At 38.2% G+C, this 22,092-nt stretch overlaps 1 protein-coding gene and 1 long non-coding RNA gene across 11 annotated transcripts in view; one reads left to right on the top strand and one right to left on the bottom strand.

Moving 5' to 3' along the window:
* Positions 1-17,794, top strand: part of LOC139357968 (uncharacterized) — a 71,767-nt gene extending 53,973 nt beyond the window's left edge. Inside the window, exons 3-4 of the long non-coding RNA XR_011612097.1 lie at positions 10,239-10,351; positions 17,725-17,794. This is a non-coding gene — a long non-coding RNA (uncharacterized lncRNA). The remainder of the gene's footprint in view (positions 1-10,238; positions 10,352-17,724) is intronic.
* LOC105484596 (hemicentin 1) overlaps positions 1-22,092 on the bottom strand; it is a 514,524-nt gene that overhangs the window by 23,716 nt on the left and 468,716 nt on the right. For 9 of the 10 annotated variants that reach the window (XM_024793708.2, XM_024793713.2, XM_024793709.2 and 6 more), the window contains 10 exons: positions 16,162-16,332; positions 15,801-15,971; positions 14,935-15,105; positions 14,594-14,764; positions 9,012-9,161; positions 8,585-8,722; positions 7,465-7,586; positions 6,398-6,635; positions 1,499-1,561; positions 365-484 (listed from right to left, as the gene is read on the bottom strand). In XM_024793708.2, coding sequence (XP_024649476.2) covers positions 365-484; positions 1,499-1,561; positions 6,398-6,635; positions 7,465-7,586; positions 8,585-8,722; positions 9,012-9,161; positions 14,594-14,764; positions 14,935-15,105; positions 15,801-15,971; positions 16,162-16,332 — 1,515 coding nt within the window. Of the gene's footprint in view, positions 1-364; positions 485-1,498; positions 1,562-6,397; positions 6,636-7,464; positions 7,587-8,584; positions 8,723-9,011; positions 9,162-14,593; positions 14,765-14,934; positions 15,106-15,784; positions 15,972-16,161; positions 16,333-22,092 lie in introns of those variants that run through there. The other variant, XM_011746404.3, reaches the window with a different exon arrangement.

Genomic DNA, 22,092 nt, shown 5'->3' with positions numbered 1-22,092 from the left:
GACTGAAGTTTTTGGTTGAGTCACTTCCGGTGGGCTAAATAGCTGACAAACTCACAGCAGCACGGTGTGATTAGTATCTTCATAGACTGACTAATCAGACCACTTACAAATTAGGTGGCTTTTAAGAAGTTACTTCTCCTGTCTGAGATCTTGAGTGAGATGCTCCAGGCATTCCTGCCTTGAGAGTGCCCTACATGCAGGCAGTGCATGAGCAGTGTTCTTGTTTTTTCAGCCCAACCTTCTGTTTGTTGCCAAAGTGTGGGCAGAAGTAGTAGGAAAGAAGAGAATGGGTCTATCACACTTTTTCTAGGTCAAAGATTGCCTTGACCCATTGCTTAAATGTGTCTATTAGATTTGTGAATACCTTGACAAGTTCTTCCATCTGCAGCTATGGTGAGGCCTTTAGGGCAGGAGCAGTAGTAGGTCCCCATGGCATTGTGGCAGGTATGGGAACAGGGATTCCCTGCTGCACATTCATCCTCATCTGAAAGAAAAAAACAAGAAGGCCCAGATCAATATATAAAATCCCTACTTTCTGGGAGTTATTAAAGCCAGTAAAAATAATTGCTTATAGAGGCCAAGAAGTTGAATCAACTATAATAGAAAATACTTTAAGTGCCACAAAATGAATTCACTAAATAAAAATAATTTGAGGCATCTGAGTTATCCTTGATAGTGAATAGATGGTTAGATTACATCGTAAAACAACAATGATAATAGCTAAAATATATTTATCTACTGTGCTCTAAATGCCTTTTACCTGCTTTAACTGTTTCATTGCAGAATTTCTAGGAGATAAGTATTTTTATTACTGTCCTCCTTTTGCAGGACAAAACTGAGGAACAAAGAAGTTACATAAATTGCTTAAGGTCATATAAGTCATTACTGGCAGGGCTGTCATTTGAACCTCGGTAGTCAAAAGACCACCTCTTTATCATAAGACTATATTACATTGCCTACTAATGAAAGAAAAGCGCTGTGTATGTAAATGTAAGCTCCTCAAGCCATTTACTTAGCAGTTAACTTATCTGTACATCTCTTGTGCTGGTACTTTGGTGGGATAAAATTGGTTTACATTAGTGATAAGTCCACAATCCTGCCTGTCCTCTGATTAATTCTAGGGTTCAGTGGCTTAATGTTGGATTGTGGCTCTCACACCCACAGCAATCAAGTCACCAGATGAAGTATAGTGTTTATTGTCTGTCTGCTCGCTCCACATCTATAGTTAGTCACTATCTCTGACACAGTTGGCTGTGGCCAAATTCAGAGAACACGGGCTTTGCAATTAACTTAAATTCAAATGTAGCTCTGCCACTTGATGCTGAGTGGTTTTTGGTAGTTTGACTTTTCTACATCTCTATTTCCTTAGCTGTCAAATGGGATGTTTACAGAACTGTTGTGATGATTAAATACCTAGGGAAAGGGCAATAGATATCCATTAAATGCTATCCAACATTGACATTTTCATTACAATAAAACCCTTTATCTCTGTACTTACCAGCACAAAAAGGTCCAACTGAGTCTAAGGTAAACCCGGAGGGGCACTGATTACTGCGATCTCCTACCACAGAGAGGAAAGCAAAGTTAACTGGCTTATTAGAATAGTTGCCCCTGGTTTCTTTCCATTAGCATCTTTCCTGGGAATATATGCCAAAGATGAAACACATAATGCAAAAATGCAATAGGTGAAAATAAGCAGGCATGGAAAATTTTGCCTGTTTCTCAACCAAGAAGTAAATGAATCCCAGTCCAGAGATTGTTGACAAGCTGCCACTGGAAACGGGTTTCTTGTGTAAGTTGTTCACATCAATAAAAAAATTATTCTGTGATAACTAAAAAGGGTCCAAGATAAATGTATATGCCAGGTATAACCACGGGCAAAGTCCTATTCTTCCAGCCATTACTAACCCTGTTTTACTCTAGAAAGAGAAATGCTGTTTTCAAGCAACTTAAAATAATTCGTGCCAGTGAAAAATAGAAACTCTGTGAAGAAGCTCCCTCCTTTTGTGGATCTCCTCCATTAGCATCATTGAGCATTTGGGTCAAAATCTCCCATGTGTGACCAAGTGTTTTCCTTTTCATCTAGTCAAAATAAGGGGAAACAGGCATACTGTGATAGAAAAGACTTAAGTTAGATGTCAGAAACAAAAAAGCGAACAAGAACAGATTAGTTAAGAAACCTCTTTTCCTGAAAGCATCCTAGTCTTCCTGCTCATGCAGTGGGGTCGTACTAGGATAGATGGGACAGAAACATCTAGGGCACATTGCTTGCTAAGTGATCATTGCATGGTTACTGTGTGTGTATCACAATTTAGTTTCCACTTAGTCATTTGTTCATTCTTTAATCCAACCAGTTACGTTGTGTGGGACACAATTGCGGAAAAAACATGTCATGTAAACATATTAATTTGTTACCTGATAGTAGTTTTAGGTTTTTGGTTATAAATAGGGGAGATATCTTCTATTAGGTGGAATTCGGGAAGTTTTTTGGGAGATACTTTTGTTGTCATAATAAGACTATTAAAATTCAGTGAGTGGGACAGGTCCCGTGGCAGGTTTTACAAGAATGCAATGTGTAGTCTTGAAAGATGATGATCTGTCCCTTGCCTTGCAAGACTTTCACGAAAGTAAGAAATCTATAATTATCTAAGCTTTGAATGTGTCTGCCGTATATTATGCATTTTTCACGATTTAAATATATAGTGAATTTTCTAGGAATGCAGTTTTCATAAAAATTGATGGCTGATTGGACTGTTTCATATAGAACATTACTAAGAGTTGCTTAATGTTCCCCAAATAATCATACTAGGATTCAGTGTATGTTTGAGTATACAACTACTTCTTTCTGTCCAAAGATTTTCATATTAAAATATGTAATGTTATGAGTTATTTTCTTTTTGTTGATTTTCATATTATAAAGTGTGTTATTTTGAATTATGTTACAATTTTTATTTCAAGATAGTAAAAGGCAATAAAAAATATTTGTTTATAATAATGTATGATAACAGTAGAAACCTTGAAAAGTATAAAATTCTGGTAGTCTTGTCAAATTGAACGAACTACTGCTGAGATTTTGATGTTTTTCCTTCCAGTCAATTTTGTGAATATATACTTAGAAATTAAATTTAGGATATACAGACTGATAATTGCCAAGCTTGACTAATCATAAAAATCATTTGAAAATCTTATTAAAAATATAGGTTCCCTTGGTCCCATTTCTACTAGAATTGCCAAGAAAGAGAACTGGGAATCTGTGTTTTTAATGGGTGTAAAGATTTTCTTATAATCACCCAGGGGTGGGCAAGCCAGGTTTGGCTCATACAGTGCTTTTCAGTTATTATTGTCATGAACATTTCCCTTTGTTACTTGTTTACAGTGATGCTGTCAACACCTAGAACAATGTTTAGTACACAGTAGGCACTCAACAAATATTTGTTAAATGAATAAATGAGCTAAATATTTCCTATTTCAGTGATTTTAAGTTATTGTTATATAGCTGTGCCATAACTTACGTATTTGTTTCCTACTTTGAGGATATTTATTATTTTTCTATTATAAATAACACTGGATAAAACTTCCTAAGCATTCATCTTTGGCTATTTCTGTGATTTTCATAGGACAGACTCCCAAAATGAGATAACTGAAAAGATATGAATATTTGAAAGGCTATTGGAGACACACTGCCTTCCAGAAATGTTGAACTAATTTATCCCCCTGCCAGCAGTGTGTAAGGGTGTTCATTTCCCCATACCTCTGTAACACTAGGCAGTCATCACCCTTGTTATAGTCAGAAAATAACTTATTAATTTGCATTTCCTTGCTTACTAATGAGGGTAAACAGTTTCTTCACATTTGTCATTATTTACTCTTTTGTGAGTTTCCCTTATGCAGTTTTCTACTGAGGATATTTGCCTCTTTCTGATTTTGAAGTGCCTTTGTATGTATTAAGGTTAATCATGGTTGTCAATAACATGTGATGCAAATATTTTTTCTTGGTGCATATTTTACCTTCTCATTTCACTTTTTTTCTTCCCATGAAGAAGTTTTAAAAAATGTATTTGTAGTTAAATTTATATATTCCTTTATAATTTCTGATACGCTCTGATTGGTTTGTAAAATATATACTTTATAATTAATTTTAAAAAGACATTAGACTTTAAAGATATAAAAATAGGAGATTGACTTTGAGAGTTTTCCTGACCAGTACTTTCCAAAAGCAAGAGTGCAGACCAGATATATTAGAATCATTTAGGGTCTGTGTTAAAAATACAAACTCCCAGACCCGACCGTGGACTTGCTAAACCAAAAATCTTTGTGGCCAGAAATCTGAACTTTCATCAGGCTCTCCGGAAGATTCTAATTTCACTGCAACCATACTTAGCTCTAGTATAGACCTAACACGATTTGCTAGTTAAATTACCAGGAATGCAAGCTTGCCCCCTAATGGTTGCTCAAAAACAAATTGCAAGTACACAATTCTTAAAATTGACAAGGACCATGACATATGTATCATATGTAATTCATAGAATCACAGTGTCCAAGGATAGTAAGGGGCCTTTAAAAGTCATACAGTGTGTTTCTTTATATTGTGGGACCCAGATCCCTCAACAAACCCACTTAAAGACACCACAAAGACCTTTAAGCAGTTTTGGGCTTGGGAAATGTACACGATTAGGTAGAAAGTGTACATGACTTTTCAGAAATCAATTCATGTAGTTCCAGATGGTAGAAATTCACTTATTTTGTGCCCAGTTATCTTTTTTTTTTTTTTTTTTTTTTTAAATTAGATGGAGTACTGAAAAAAGTAGAAACAGAAGTTAGATTTAAAAAGCAGGTATTTGGGAGGCCGAGACGGGCGGATCACGAGGTCAGGAGATCGAGACCATCCTGGCTAACACGGTGAAACCCCGTCTCTACTAAAAATACAAAAAATTAGCCGGGCATGGTGGCGGGCACCTGTAGTCCCAGCTACTTGGGAGGCTGGAACAGGAGAATGGCGTGAACCCGGGAGGTGGAGCTTGCAGTGAGCCGAGATCGCGCCACTGCACTCCAGCCTGGGCGACGAGCGAAATTCCATCTCAAAAAAAACCCAAAAAAACCTGGCATAATTAGGGAAAGAAAATGTAACTCCTCATTCTGGTAGCTCATTTCTTTTGTTCAAGTGGCATGGCATGCATGGCAATAGTAAAAGTTACTGATGAAAGCAAGAGTAAACACTGAAAATAAATTTTTAGCATATCTGCTAAACATAAAATGGTGATTTTTAAAATTTACTTGGCTCTATTTTAGGAAATATGGCACACAGGAAAACACATTCACAAGGTCAATGTGAATCCTTTTAAGTAAACTCATGGGAGCCTAAAGTTCAACGTTAAATTGAACTTTTATGTTATGTTAAATAACATAAACATTTAATGTCTAACATGACTACATACAAGAATCATCCCAGCATTAAAACCCCACAGAATATGGAATGTTAATTGCTGTGGTGGCTCTTTATGACTGAAAAGGGAATCTCAGGAGACGGACACATCAAAGAACCACATAGCACAGATGGACTGCTTAGATCAAGAGCTGCAGAACCATGCTTGGAAAATGAAAGCAGTTAAAAAATCATAACTTCCAGGAACAAGAAATGACAGCTGGAATCCTGATTATCGCCGCATAGTTTTAAAAAGCTGCTTTTAAAATGTAGAAATTATTTTTGACTAGTTTAAGACACACCTTTGTATTATGTTTCAGGAATTTAAAAAATTTCTTGACAAATATAAAATTCAAAACAATAACAAATGGATTTTATTATTTGAAGAAAAAGCATTTGGACACATGTTTTTCTTTTTTTGGAGATGGAGTTTTGCTCTTTGTTGTACAGGCTGGAGTGCAGTGGCGTGATCTCGGCTCACTGCAACCTCTGCCTCCTGGGTTCAAACAATTCTGCCTCAGCCTCCTGAGTAGCTGGCACCCGCCACCACGCCTGGCTAATTTTTTTTTTTTTTTTTTAAGTAGAGATGGTAGTTTTACCATGTTGGCCAGGCTGGTCTGGATCTCCCGACCTCAGGTGATCCGCCCGCCTCTGCCTCCCAAAATGCTGGGATTACAGGAGTGAGCCACTGCACCCCACCATATTATGTTTTTAACCCTCTCTGCACGTATGGAATAGAACAACAGCAACCCCACTGTGTAGTGTGAAGAAGTATATTAGTAAAATAAATGTACTGGAACTCCAATTGGGTTGGCTTTTCCATAGGGCTTTACTTAACAAAAAAGCATAGACAACACACATGAAAAACCTGATATCATCATGTTAGATGTAAGCCTCAATGTCCTTATTTTGAATTTTTTTTAACCATTTAGACTGGATGGCATAAAGATACGGATTTTCTTTTAATCAAATTACCTTTGGATATTGAAGCATGAATTTTAAAACCCAGTGTCTCTTCTAACTGGTTATAGTCAGATTCGACAGAGGATGCATGAAGTGTTTCAACCAAGAAAGGCATTCTTCCCTGTGCCTGATCATAGAAAACGGTGTGGTTCCATGTGTATGGGATGCTGATGCCATCAATGGTGAACAGCCGCGTTGAGTAGGCGTACAGCTGCCCAGGACCTGTTTGAATGTAGTCCTCTGTGTAATCCTAAGGAGAACAATGTGGATTTGAAGATCAATATGGCTCATACTAATTTTTTGTCCCCTTAAGGGGACTATGAAATGCAGAATGAGGGGGGAAAAAGGATTAGGAGCTAAAAAATACACATCATGATGATGGTAAACATTTAATATGTGTTAACTCTTTTAATCCTATCAACAATTCTATAAGGTAGCTTTAAATAGCCATAGTTTGCAGACTAGAAAAGTAAGTTTGTAGAAATTAAGCAACTTTCTTATGACATTGCTAGAAAGTGGTGGAATGAGGATCTGAATGTGGATCTGCTTGGCATCAAACCCTATATTCTTTTATTTATTGCCTCCTTCATGAGAAAAATTGTATAGTAATTGTACAGTAGTGTTCAGGAAATAACATAAGGTTTGAACTCTTTAATTATAACATAGTTGTTTCATAATTTTGCTGTCATAAATTTCAGTTTAATAAGAGACTCAAAGATAAACAGATGTGAAAGGGTGATTGTTAGCCTTTAATTTCTTAAATATTTCATGGATGATACACAAAAACGTTTATGCAAGAATTACTATCATCTTTGTTTAAAGAAAATTAAACAAATGCGTTACATCAAGTATTTGATCTTGGTCCTGATAGGGAGGGTGGTAAAACCATTAAGAGAGTTTGTAAAAACTTGTCCCTGAAGATTCTTAAACAAAGATCAGATAGTTACTTAAAGGCTTAGTAGTTTGGACATTTTCCCCCCACAAAGTGGACAAGTTATCTGTGCTCCTTCTATGGACCTTTCACTCATACTCATCATTACTCTAATAAGCAGCAAAGACAAGTTATCCTGGCATTTTACCTTTACAGTGACTTCAGCAGGTGACTGAAGCTGTAGGACATAGCCACTCACAACGATATCTAGCAGCAAAGCACCATCGGAATCCAAGCCCCGGGCAATATGAGTCATCCGCAAGATTTCTCCTGGGAATTACAAGATATTCATTTTGACAGCAAACCAAACAAACAAAAAAAAAAGGTTTCTGGAAGCACAGAGCAGATTTACCTTACATACCGGGTCAGCTATGCTATTTGAGTTCCAACTTGAATAAGTATAGGTGATGAGAACTGAATTAGCACTTAGCCTCCCAATTCAAGAGTTAGGTTTATTGAATTCAGTTTCTTTTAACATTTCATGTAGCAAAAATGTGGCATATGGTTATACAAATTTCATACTTTAAATTCACAGGCAATAACAAAGCAGCCTTATAAAAACGAATTGTCTGTGACTGGCAAAAACCACTAGTCTGGCCACAGTGCTTTGTTCTTTCTGATGCTTCTAAAAGTAACAAAGGACATCTTAGTAAGTGGATGCCCATGAAAAGATCCAATTGTCTTCTCCGCTGATTAAATGTTGGTTAAAGATAAGCCCCTCTTCCTTAAAGGTCGCTGCTATTGAGGCTGACCAACTGTGAAGAGGCTTGAAATGGAGCTCTCTAAACATCTATATGTACATGGAAAGGGTCATGAATAGCTAACCCATACTCCTTAAGACTAGGGATAAGTGAAAAGCCTTTAGGTTTGTTTGTTTTGTTTCTATCTTTTTCATAAAGAATTGCTAATTGGATCTTGGTTTAAAGACAAAGGTCTTTAATTAATAACAGTAACTCATTTTCCTTCTTTGTTTGGTCTTTAAAATCCTCTCTAAGGATTTAAAGATAAAATATTTTTAAAAAGAGAAGAAAGGAGGAGAGGAGAAAAACTTTTAGGGTATACAAATGACTGCTTGAGAACACATGGCCTCTTACGATCTTATGTTAGTACAAGTTTATAGCAAAATATGAAATTTCTTTTATATCACTTATGAATAAGATTGCATCCAAAAGTTTCAAATTATTCTCTGTGAACATGTATTTTTCTTAACCACCAATCTTTATGGTACTTTTTATAGTAATAGAATATTAAATTCAGCTGACACTAACCAGTTGCAAATTCCACTTGAGTTTCTCTTTTGAAGACTGCATTGGTGAGGGTAAAGCCATTGACTGCTTCTCCTATTTCCTTTGCTGTTGCCCAATAAATGGGATTTAGAATAGAAACTATCTTTCTCATTGCTGAACCTAAAGAAAAAAAGGATAAATAAGGTGATAGCAAAATTTTACAGTCTATTTTATTGTCTTCATAGCACATTATTCACAAGGATGAATTCTAAATAATGTTGAATACCAGAAACAAATAACAGTACCTCATGTATCTTTAAAAGCTTACCATTGGAATAGAGCTAAGGATTATTATACTTATGACTTAGTAGTATCTTTCTATAGAACTTTAAATGGAAGTAATAATAAAGAATAATAGATAAGTTTTTAAAAAGACGCTTATGAACAACTTCTATAAGCAAAGACTTACCAAGACTACGAGGTACATTGGTAATTTTGGCACGTATTATTCTGGTATCAGAGTTAGGGCTATCAGTTATTGTGGCATTAAGGAAAGCAATTCCAAATTCAACATCATTAATATTTCCAATAACACTTCCTCTGGCTCGCTGGGGCCCACCTATTGGGGGAAAAAAAAACATTCCTGGATAAGCATGCAATTTCATCAACATTACGTGGGAGAAAAGAAGGCCAGTATTCAGAGATGCTACAAATCTTTTCTCAAACATCAAAAAGATCATACGACATCTGAATTTAATAGTGAAATAAATAAACTTTTAAAACATTCGACTTTCACGTAACACCCATCATCCCCCATAAATCTAGGATCCTTCTAATCTATGCACATCATAGTGTTATTAATATTTCATAAGCCAAAGAATACAATCAGTGTCCAGTTCCCAAACTAAAAATGAAGAATGTGTTGGTGGTGGTGATGAAACGACAATGAGAGTTTATGAGCATGTTATGCATGATGGTAAACATTTAATATGTGTTAACTCTTTTAATCCTATCAACAATTCTATAAGGTAGCTTTAAACAGCCATAGTTTGCAGACTAGAAAAATAAGTTTGTAGGAATTAAGCAACTTTCTCATCATTACATTGCTAGAAAGTGGTGGAATGTGGATCTGCTTGGCATCAAACCCTGTGTTCTTTTATTTATTGCCTCCTTCATGAGAACATCCAGGAAAAGGAGAGACTTCATCAACAAAACAGCTTCTAGGCCACTGCCAATGTAAACGTGGATTATCTAAGGATATTGTTCAGTCTTGGGTTTTAGAGTGAGGGTTTATCAAGTTCTTCATATTACAAATATATTGAAAGATGCTTAACTTGAGAGAGATTGTGCTTTTGCCAGTGCTATAAAATTCATACCAAGGTAATCTGGTTGCAAAACAATTATTTTTAAAAAAGGGCCTCAACATTAATTTCATTACTTCTTTCTATTGTTCAACAAAATTATTGGTGATTAGTACAGAATAGGCGGTTAATGAATGTTTCTCAAAATGAATTTCATGCTTTGACAAGAGAGGGCAACATACTGGGGAGTAGCTGATAGTCAAATTCATAAATATTCATTATCTGATGTCTTTTAATTAAATACATTTTTAAAGCAATTACTAGGAATTTCAGATACTATTATCATGTACAAGCATATTTAGTTTTATCATACTTTGCTTTGTTGCTCTTTGCAGACACCGTGTATTTTTACAAATTGAAGGTCTGTGGCAACCCTGTGATGAGAAAGTCTACCAGTGCCATTTTTGCAACAGCCTTTGCTCACTTTGTGTTCCTGTGTCACATTTTGGTAATGTTGCAATATTTCAAATTATTATTATCTCTTAGGGTGTCCTGTGATCAGTGATCTTGAATGTTGTTATTGTTGTTTTGGGGTTTCATGAACTGTGCCCATATGAGACGGTGAACTTAATCAATGTTTTGTGTGTTCTGACTGCTCCATCGACCACCAGTTATTCCCCTGACTCTCTTCCTCTCCACAAGCCTCCTTATTCTCTGAGACACAATATTGAAACTAGGCCAATTATTCACCCTACAATGGTCTCTAAGTGTTCAAGTGAAAGAAAGAGTCTCATGTCTCTCACTTTAAATCAAAAGTTGGAAATGGTTAAGCTTAGTAAGGCAGGCATGTAGAAAATTGATGTAGGTCAAAAGCTAGGCCTCTGGCACCAAAGAGTTAGCCAAGTTGTGAATGCAAAGGAAGAAGTCTTGAAGAAAATTAAAAGTGCTACTCCAGTGAACACACAAATAAGAAAGTGAAACAACCTTATTTTTTATATGGAGGAAGTCTGAGTGGTTTGGATAAAAGATCAGACCAGTCACAATGTTCCCTTACACCAAAGCCCAATCCAGAGTAAGGCCCTAACTCTCTTTAGTTCCATGAAGCTTGAGGTAGATGAGGAAGCTGCAGAAGACAAGAGGCTTAAGGACAGAAGCCATTTAAGTAACATAAAAGTGCAAGGTAGAACAGCACAAGCTGATGTAGAAACTGGAGCAAATTATTCAGAGGTAGCTAGGTCATTAATAAAGATGGCTACACTAAACTACAGATTTTCAATTTAGAAAAAACAGCCTTCTCTTGGAAGAAGATGCCAGTTAGGAAGAGGTGAAATCGGTGCCTAGCTTCAAAGCTCCAAAGAACAAGCTGACTGTCTTGTTAAGGGCTTATGCAATTGGTGACTTTAAGTTGAGGTCAATCAATGCTCATTGTGAAAATCCTAGGGCCCATAAGAATTGTACTAAATCTACTCTGCCTCTGTGCTATAAATGAAACAAAGCCTGGAGGACAGCACCTCTGTTTATAGCATGGTTTACTGAATATTTTAAGCCCACTTTTGAGACCTAATGCTCAGGAAAAAAAGATTCCTTTCAAAGTATTACTGGCCCCTGACGATGTGAATATTCACTGCAGAGGTCTAATGGAGATGTACAAGGAGAGAAATATTGCTTTCATGCATAATACAGCATCTATTCTGCAGTCAAGGATCAAGGAGTAATGTTGACTTCCAGGACTTATTATTTAAGAAATACATTTTATAGGCCAGATGCTGGTAGCTCCCGCCTCTAATCCCAGCACTTTGGGAGGCTGAGGCTGGTGTATCACTTGAGGAAAGGAATTCGAGACCATCCTGGCCAACATGGTGAAACCCTGTCTCTACTAAAAAAATAGAAATTAGCTCTGCATGGTGGTGGGCACTTGTAATCACTTGGAGGCTGAGATGAGAAACGCTTGAACCCAGGAGCCAGAGGTTGCAGTGAGCTGAGATTATGCTACTGCATTCGAGCCTGGGCAACAGAATGAGACTCTGTCTCAAACAACAACAACAACAACAAACAAACATTTTTCTAAGGCTACAGCTACCATAGTGATTCCTTTGCTGGATCTGGGCTAAGTAAATTGAAAACCTTCTGGAAAGAATTCATCATTCTAGATGCCATTAACAGGATATTGGAAGTTGATTCCACCCATCATAGATGACTTTGAAGGTTCAAGACTTCAGTGGAGGAAGTAACTACAGAAGTGGTTAAAAGAGCAAGAGAATTAGAAGTATATCCTAAAGATGGGACTGACTTGCTACAATCTTATGAAAAAACTTGAATGAATGGAGGAGTTCCTTCTTACAGATGAACAAAGAAAATGGTTGTTTGATATGGAATCTACCCCTGATGAAGATGCTGTGAACATTGTTAAAATGACAACAAAGGATTTAAAATATTACATAAACTTAGTTGATAAAGCAGTGGCAGGATTTGAGAGGACTGACTCAAACTTTGAAAGTTTTACTGAGGGTAAAGTGCTGTTAAACAGCATTGTCTGCTACAGAGAAATCAATCATTAAATCAATTGATGTGGCAAATGCCATTCTTGTCTGTCTTTAAGAAATTGCTAGAGTCACCCTAACCTTCAGCACCCACCACCCTGATCAGTCAGCAGCCATCAACCTCAAGGCAAGACCCTCTGTCAGCAAAAAGATGGACTTGCTGAAGGCTCAGACCATCCTGGCCAACATGGTGAAACCCTGTCTCTACTAAAAAAAATACAAAAAAATTAGCTGGGCATGGTGGTGGGCACTTGGAGGCTGAGATGAGAATCGCTTGAACCCAGGAGCCAGAGGTTGCAGTGAGCTGAGATCACGCTACTGCATTCGAGCCTGGGCAATAAAGTATTTTAAAATTAAGGTATGTGCATTGTTTTTTAGACATGATGTATTGAATACTTAATAGTACTACAGAATAGTGCAAACATAACACTTATATGCGCTGGGAAACCAAAACATTGGTGTGACTTGCTCTATTGCAATATTCACTTCCTTGTGGTGGTCTAAAACTGAATCAGCAACATCCCTGAGGTATGCTTGTATTATATATTGGAGAGAAATACAATTGTATTCAGCCTCAGAAAAATCAGTAAGTACAGTACTTTACATTTTAATTTACACTACTTTTATTATTAATACTGAGAAAACATCTTTTTGTGTTGATTCAGCCTTCCTGGTCTGTGCTACATTCATGTGTTTGTCACAAATTAAAGAAAAAAAATGGTGAGAAAAAAAAAAGATATGAAGCCTGCATTCATAGAGCTTATGTCTGAATTGGGGAGAAAAACAATCTAAATCCCACAAACAAAAGTAAGGTTGAAATGCATTGCTATCTACTATTTAGGGAAGTTTGAGAAGGAAGTAAAAATAAAGAAGAAACCTAAAGAAAGTTTTAAGTCTTAACTAAGCCAGGGAGGGCAGAAGGGCTTTCTGGGTAGGGAAGGAATGTGTGCCACTCTTTTGTGGGTAGTGGCTTGCCACATCTGAGAGGGCAAAAGCAGCAGAAAGTGTAGAGAGTAATGGAAACCATGCTGCAAGATGATGCAGGAACGTAGAGAGCCAGTCAGGGCCAGTAGGCCATTCTGGTTCTCATCCTTAGTCCTAAGCAGGGAGAAAGGGGAGTATTAGGACCACTAATTTACTTAGCTCTCCAGGTCATTGCTGACATTTTGACCCTGGTTCTGTAGTCTCATAGAGGGACTTGAGTCGCAGTGCTCAAAAGACTCCTAGTTCTGAATACCTGGCTGAGATCCCTGAAATCCTCTGACAGACTCTGCAGCACAAACTGTCAACCTATTTGGAATTCCTGATGCCACTGGGGCCCTGCTACTAACAAAAGCTGAGCTACAAAGTACATCAACTGAAGCTGACACCACGCCTCAGTTGGAGCCTCAAAGTCCTTGTTAATTAGTCAATATGTTGAACAGTTGTTGATGGTAGTAGACCCATCAACTTCCTTTAGCTTGTCTAGATCCTATACATTTTTAAATGTAAATCTCTCTCACTCTGTCAAATGATCTTGATTTTTCAGGAACTTTTTATTTCTAAGAAAACCTTAAAGCTTTGGAAAGTCTAATTGATATCTTGACACTTCAACAATATAAAACTGTTATTGTTGGTCTTCTTATAACCTTTAGAAGCCTGCCTGCTGAGACAAGGTATTGAGTATTAGCTACCATTTCTTGGAATCCCAGCAAACTCTAAGGCCCATGAGTTGTAGACTTCTGAATTTTTACATCAGTTGCTAGATGCAATGCATGACTCAGGCTGAACTTCATACTTGAACTCCCCTTATTCTTTCTCCTAGGACTGAACTGATTCTTACTTTACTTCTCACACACTCATGTCCTTCAATTTCCCATCCACAGATGAACAGCCTCCAATTGTGGCTTTCTTTAGATATTTAGCCACTGCCCCACCTTACCTTTAGTCTGGAATCTCAGCCCATTTTTCCCCACTCTGTCTCACACTTTTTCCTGTCAAGGCCAGGACTATATCCTTTTACCAGGAAGCCTGGAAAGGCAAAAGCAGAGGCTAGAACCCAGCCTTGAGTTCATACAGAACTGTACCAATTAAGAGCAAGAATGCACTTTTTTTTTTTTTTTTTCTAATTCCTCCTCTCAGGGTTGGCAGTGTTTTGTAATTTGTGGCACCTTTCTCTAATGTGCACAAAGGCTCTAAATGTGCTACCAAAGTCCAATTTAGTTGCTTACCTGGACATGCTTGTACATTGCACCTGGTCACCTGAGTAGTGTCTCCGGGACAGGGACGGCCACCTTTAGCTGGCACAGGGTGGTCACACAGCCGCTTCCGAGTCTTCTCACCTCCTCCACAGGAGGCAGAGCACTGGCTCCAACTATGCCAGCTTCCCCAGCTTCCATCCACTGTGAACAAGAATGGAATGGTCACTGTTAACAAATTGGCTTCAAAATCTACACTTGGGGTGCTCCTGCCTATACAACTTTAATTTTAAAGTCTGAAGCAATAGGGCTGCTACAGTGAGCACTAAATTAAATGCTTTACTTATTCAACTGCCAGAAATCAAGAGACTCACCAGGACACATGTCAGTGTTGCACCTCTGGATCTGGGAGTCTGGTCCCCCACAAGTTCTTCCCCCATTGGAGGGACGAGGGTTGTCACATGTGCGGTACCGCCGCATCTGCCCTCCATTACACGTCCGGCTGCATGTTCCCCAGCCACTCCAAGGACTCCAGTTACCATGGGCTACAAGACAGAATAATCTGAGATGAAAACAGAGCCCCTAAAATGAGAAGTGGTCAACAATGACATTCATCTAAAAAGTATTAAAAAAGTCTCTTCTCAGCACCTGAAACAAAACATAAAAGTCTATAAATAGGCAACTTCCCAAGGAAGACAGTTTAATTCAGTTTTGGCTAGAAACTGAGTATACATTCCTGTATTTGTGTGATTCCATTTAACATATATTTACTGAGTCTTAAAATATTGCAGGAGCTGGAGGGTATAAATGAGACAGGGTCTCTGCTTTTGATGAGCCAAGGCTGTAAAATTCAGGATACAATGTAACTCGGATTTCCAGATATCAAATTGCTGCAGGGGTCTAAAAATCGAGCTTGGTGACTGAATTAAGGCAGAGAGCTGCCTGCTTGCCTTCATAAAAGACTCGTAAGCATCATGAAGAGTCAGCCTGCAGGGGTGCTCTCATTCTTATACTCTGGGGCTACTCCTATACAGAGCAAGTGAAATAGGACACAGCTCCTGTCCCTATGAATCGAAGACATCTATGGTATTACACAGACACGACAGCAACCTTATAACATTCTGACATCCCAAACCAAAGGTTGAAGAACTAAGTAACAGAATATTACAACTTTAAGGAATTCAGGTCATAATGAAACTTTACGAAAGTATAATGTTGACTCACTATTTCCAACACTCACTTGGGCAAGGGTCACTATTGCAAAAATCACTCTGGACATCACTCCCTTCACATTTCCTTCCTCCATACTGGGGCACAGGGTCGGAGCAGTCCCTTGTTCTCTGTCTGGCGCCGCCTCCACACGACACAGAACAGGCACTCCAACTGGCCCAAGTCGCCCACTTGCCATCAACTGGAATAAGGGAAAAATGTACATGCTTTCTTACTACCTAGAAACCATCATGTTACACTCTGGGCATTGTTAGTTTGAGAGATGTACTTGTGGGCACAGTTAGAATGGGATAGATTCTTGTCGACATACTACCTTGATAAGATAGGTAGATGTTAATTTGTTAAAGATATAAACAGTATATTTCTCTTACTTGGACAATGTCTTTCATTGCACACTTGCATCTGCGTTTCTGCTCCATCACAGTAGGACCCACCCAGTGCTGGCGGTGGGTTATTACAAAGTCTTGCTCTTGTCTGAGCACCTTTCCCACAACTTCCACTGCATGTTCCCCAAGGCTGCCAAGTGCTCCATGCTCCATGAACTACAAATGCCCCAAAAGACAGTTTCAAGTCACAGAACCATGCTTGTTTAAAACCAAAATTATATAAATAAACTCAGTAATGAGCTAATTAGCCCACAATCTAAGAGAATTGAAACTGAACCAAACAAAACAAATGATGATCTTTCTCCTTCTGGTTAGATTTTCAGAGGAATTTGTGTCTACAGGGAAATTCAGAAGGCTTACCTGATGCCAAAAATAAATGCTTAAAATCACCCAAAGGAGCTATTTTATTACAATTAAATTTACTCAAACTACCATATATAAATACAGTCTGAGTGTTTAAGCCCTAGCTAAGTATTTGTCTGTGCTGTTTGCTCTGGAGAAAGTAGAAAGAATTGGGAGCTTGGGAACAAGGCTGTATAACACATTGAGATGTGGTTATGGATAATACAAATATTTCCACAAAGATAATTTGGACCCTAGACAGCGAGACCACATCCTTAAGCCTGATTCAGCTTCGTATCTACATATGTACTTGGATTTTTCAACAACATGATGATTTGCACAGCTGTAATTCTTTGGAAAACTTTCTCCATTACATGTGTTCATGAATTAAAGTTCTGAATAACATACTAACCTGCTTCCTAAACAACATAAAAAGCTGACCAGTAGTTTCCAAGGAGTGATATTAGGGCCTTCCTTTTGGTAACTAACACATTACACCATTGGACCACAGAGTGAAACAATCTTATGTTTTACCAGGTACATGGGCTGAGATTCAACATTATGGCTTTCCTTATATACAAGTGAATACCAAGTCATATTTTTGTTTTCAGGGAACTTGCTAGATATGGAGCTCATAAAGTATGTCTTGTGATCACCTGGTTTAACTAAAATATGAGCAAAAATAAGAGCCTCAAAGAATGAGTGTAAATATTCTCCAGAACAAGTTGAAAACCACGTAATGAAACTCATTTGTCTGCTTTGGTTAGAAAAATATTTTAAAATGCATGTTACAGTTTCTTATAATTAACGGGTTTCTTACTGAGTTGACTAATTATCCTTGTGCTTTGTAGACAAAAACATAGTCACACAAATCTGTTTTAGCCAAGAAGAATTTGCACTAAAAAGTATTTGGCTAAACCTCAGAGGAAAGAAGAAAGCCTTTAAATATATGGCAGATATTCAAAACTACTTCTGTATTAATTCAGGCTGTGGATGCTCATAGCCCTCAAATATAGACTATATGATTTCAAAAATTCTGAGGTTCCAACTATTTTAATACATTTTATTTTCAAGACTGTTGGATAACAAAAGTCCCAACTGCTTATACTATAATGCCATTTAATATAGATGCATTTTTAATTGGAGGGTTAACAATTGGGTAACATTTATTCATTTCTGTGTTATTTCTATTACATATAATTATAGGTTTTCAGCTAAAGACTTTATTTTTATTTTTTAACCAATATGGAAAATCCTAACTAGAATTGGACTTCATGACACAAAATGTTGTAGAGTTCAAGTGTTTCTTTTATAAGAATGGAATGACAGCAAGAAAAAAGGAAGAATGATAACATAAACTGGAGAAGGCATAAAACATCATGCTATCTAGATGACGCAAAAAAAACAAGAACTAAAAACACAACTACCATTTGACCCTGCAATCCCACTATTGGGCATATGCCCAAAGCAATATAAATTGTTCTACCATAAAGACACATGCACGTGTGTGTTCATTAAGCACTATTTACAACAGTAAAGACAGAAGCAACCAAAACAGCAAACAACAGTAGACTGGATAAAGAAAATGTGGTATATATATACCATGGAATACTATGCAGCCATAAAAAAGAATGAGATCACGTCCTTTGCAGGAACAGGGATGGAACTAGAGGTCAGTATCCTCAGCAAAGTAACTCAGGAACAGAAAACCAAATACCACATGTTCTCACTTATAAATGGGAGCTAAATAATGAGAACACATGGCAGAAAGAGGGGAACAACAAACACTGGGGCCTACCTGAGGGAGGAGGGTGGAAGGAGGAAGAGGTTTAGAAAAATAAACTGTTGGATACTATGCTTAGTACCCAGGTAGTGACAAAATAATCTGTACATCAAATCCTTGAGTCATAAGTTTACCTATATAACAAACCTGAACATGTACCTCTGAAACTAAAATGAAAGTTAAAATATTAAAAAAAAAACAAAAACAAAAAACTACAGAGGGATTAGTAGGTAAGAAACATGCAAAATCTTATAACTGAATTTGTTATACTATGTTGCAGTTTTAATTATGGAAGGGTAGAGGAGCACAATGCTAGGGGCGGGGTCTCCAGGCAGACACTCTGGGCCTGAATAACTATTCTGCCCTTATAGAGGCCATGCAATCCTGACAAGTGACTTGGCTTCTGTGTGCCTAGTTTCAACATCTGCAATATGCAAATAATAAAAGATAATTTATTAGAGTTGAGGTGAGCAATGAATTTGTAGAAGAAAAGTGCTTGGAACAGTACAGGACACATAGTAAATCCTACATAAAAGTGTAAGCTAGGAGGTATGATGAGCTTTGCTCAAAGTTCTCAACAATTTTCAGACAGACATTTGAAAAAATGCTCATTCTTTAATCTGTAGCTATATATGTATTTTAATGACAATGATTCTCAAATGTCAGGATAGGCCATCCCCAAATATATCAATCTTTAAAAAAGATTTGCAGTTTAAAAACACTCTTCTAACTGGGGCAGGGAAAGTACAAAATAAGTTTGAATTAACTATTTGTACCAGAAAGTAAGAAAATATTTAAAGAATCATGAGGACATCCCAAGAGAACACTGAAGCCAGCCGGGACAGGCCTTCCTCCACTAACCTATTCTAGGATAACGTGAACATCACGATAAATAATGACAGTGTATGATAAACCAGGGGTGCTCAATCCCATGGGCCATGGATCACTTGGCAAGTGAGCCAAGCTTCACAGCTGTATTTACAGCTATCACCCACTGCTAACATTACCATGAACTCCGTCTCCTGTCAGATCAGCAGTGGCATTAGAGTCTCATAGGAGCATGAAACCTATTGTGAACTGCGCATGTGAGGGATCTATGTTGTGTGCTCCTTATGAGAATCTAATGCCTGATAATCTATCACTGTCCCCCATCAACCCCGGAAAGGACCTTCTAGTTGTAGTAAAACAAGCTCAGGGCTTCCACTGATTCTACATTATGGTGAGTTGTATAATTATTTCATTGTATATAAAATCCACAATAAATATAATGTGCTTGAATCATCCTGAAGCCATCGCCCCAACCCTCGATCTGTAGAAAAATTGTCTTCCACAAAACCAGTCCCTGGTGCCAAAAAGGTTGGGTTCCACTGTGATAACCCATTGAATAATACCTGAGTCCTTATTGCTATAAATCATAAAGTAAAAAAAATGAGAAAGTTCTTGACAGAGGTCAATAACAGATATGGAAGATAATGATGGAGTTAGAAAATAGCTGTTTTGCAAAAATCACAGTAATAACTGATTCAAGTAGAAATCAGAAATGGATGCTAAAACTAGTGGGTGAAAGGTTGATAAGATGTTTATATAGTTTCCAAGTTTCCCTACAAAATACTTAGAAGTAAAAATAGTAACTATGCAATGACAGACACCACCTTAAACAAGTAAAGAAAGGTAAAACCACCAGTATGGGACAAACTGACATTATGTACCTTCTGAAATGATGCACTGAGAAGGACACAAAATCATTTCTGTGGTGTTCCTGCCAAAATGCAAAACCTACATATTATCATGAGGAAATGTTAGGCAAATCCAAATTCAATTGTCTTCTCTAAAATGGTTGGCCTGTACACTAAAAAATATCAAGTTCTAGGGGTGTGCCCAAGATGTCCGAATAGGAACAGCTCCAGCCTCCAGCTCCCAGCGTGAGCGACACGGAATACGGTGATTTCTGCATTTTCAACTGAGGTACTGGGTTCATCTCAGTGGGTCTTGTCGGACAGTTGGCGCTGGTCTGTGGGTGCAGCCTGACAAGTGAGAGCTGAAGTAGGGTGAGGCATCACCTCACCTGGGAAGCACAAGGGGGAAGGGAATTCCTTTTCTTAGCCAAAGGAAATTGAGACACACAATACCTGGAAAATCGGGTAACTCCCACCCTAATACTATGCTTTACCAAGGGTCTTAGCAAACGGCACACCAGGAGATTATATCCCACATCTGGCCCAGAAGGTCCCATGCCTATGGAGCCTCCCTCATTGCTAGCATAGCAGTCTGAGATCTAACTGCAAGGCGGCAGCAAGGCTGGGGGAGGGGCACCGGCCATTGCTGAGGCTTAAGTAGATAAAGCCACTGGGAAGCTCGAATTGGGTGGAGCCCACCACAGCTCAAGGAGGCTGGCCTGCCTCTGTAGACTCCTCCTCTAGGGACAGGTCATAGCTAAACAAAAAGCAGCAGAAACCTCAGCAGAGGTAAATGCCCCCATCTGACAGCTTTGAAGAGAGCAGTGGATCTCCCAGCATGGAGGTTGAGATCTGAGAACAACTGACAGACTGCCTGCTCAAGTGGGTCCCTGACCCCTGAGTAGCCTAACTGGGAGACATCCCCCACTAGGTGCAGACTGACAACTCACACAGCGGGGTACATGCATGAGACGAAGCTTCCAGAGCAAGAATCAGACAGCAACACTTGCTGTTTGGCAACATTCTATCTTCTGCAGCCTCCACTGCTGATACCCAGGCAAACAGGGTCTGGAGTGGACCTCAAGCAAACTCCAACAGAACTGCAGCTGAAGGTCCTGATTGTTAGAAGGAAAACTAACAAACAGAAAGGACACCCACACCAAAACCCCATCAGTACATCACCATCATCAAAGACCAAAGGCAGATAAAACCACAAAGATGGGGAAAAAGCAGTGCAGAAAAGCTGGAAATTCAAAAAATCAGAGCACATCTCCCCCTCCAAAGAAATGCAGCTCATCGCCAGCAACAGAACAAAGCTGGACGGAGAATGACTTGGACAAGTCGAGAGAAGAAGGTTTCAGTAGATCCAACTTCTCAGAGCTAAAAGAGGAACTACGTAACCAGTGCAAAGAAACTAAAAACCTTGAAAAAAGAATGGATGAATGGATAACTAGAATAATCAATGTAGAGAAGTCCTTAAAAGAACTGATAGAGATGAAAACCATAACACGAGAACTACGTGACAAATGCACAAGCTTCAGTAACCAACTCGATCATCTGGAAGAGAGTATCAGCGCTTGAAGATCAAATGAATGAAATGAAGCAAGAAGAGAAGTGTAGAGAAAAAAGAGTAAAAATAAATGAACAAAGCCTCCAAGAAATATGGGATTATGTGAAAAGACCAAATCTATGTCTGATTGGTGTGCCTGAAAGTGATGGGGAAAATGGAACCAAGTTGGAAAACACTCTGCAGGATATCATCCTGGAGAACTTCCCCAACCTAGTAAGGCAGGCCAACATTCAAATTCAGGAAATGCAGAGAATGCCACAAAGATACTCCTCGAGAAGAGCAACTCCAAGACACATAATTGTCAGATTCACCAAAGTTGAAATGAAGGAAAAAATGTTAAGGGCAGCCAGAGAGAAAGGTCGGGTAACCTACAAAGGGAAGCCCATCAGACTAACAGCAGATCTCTTGGCAGAAACTCTCCAAGCCAGAAGAGAGTGGGGGCCAATATTCAATATTTTTAAAGAAAATAATTTTCAACCCAGAATTTCATATCCAGCCAAACTAAGTTTCATAAGTGAAGGAGAAATAAAATCCTTTACAGACAA

The sequence above is a fragment of the Macaca nemestrina genome, chromosome 1, assembly GCF_043159975.1.
Source record: "Macaca nemestrina isolate mMacNem1 chromosome 1, mMacNem.hap1, whole genome shotgun sequence".
NCBI lineage: Eukaryota > Metazoa > Chordata > Mammalia > Primates > Cercopithecidae > Macaca > Macaca nemestrina.
This window is presented reverse-complemented; position numbering and strand designations above follow the sequence as displayed.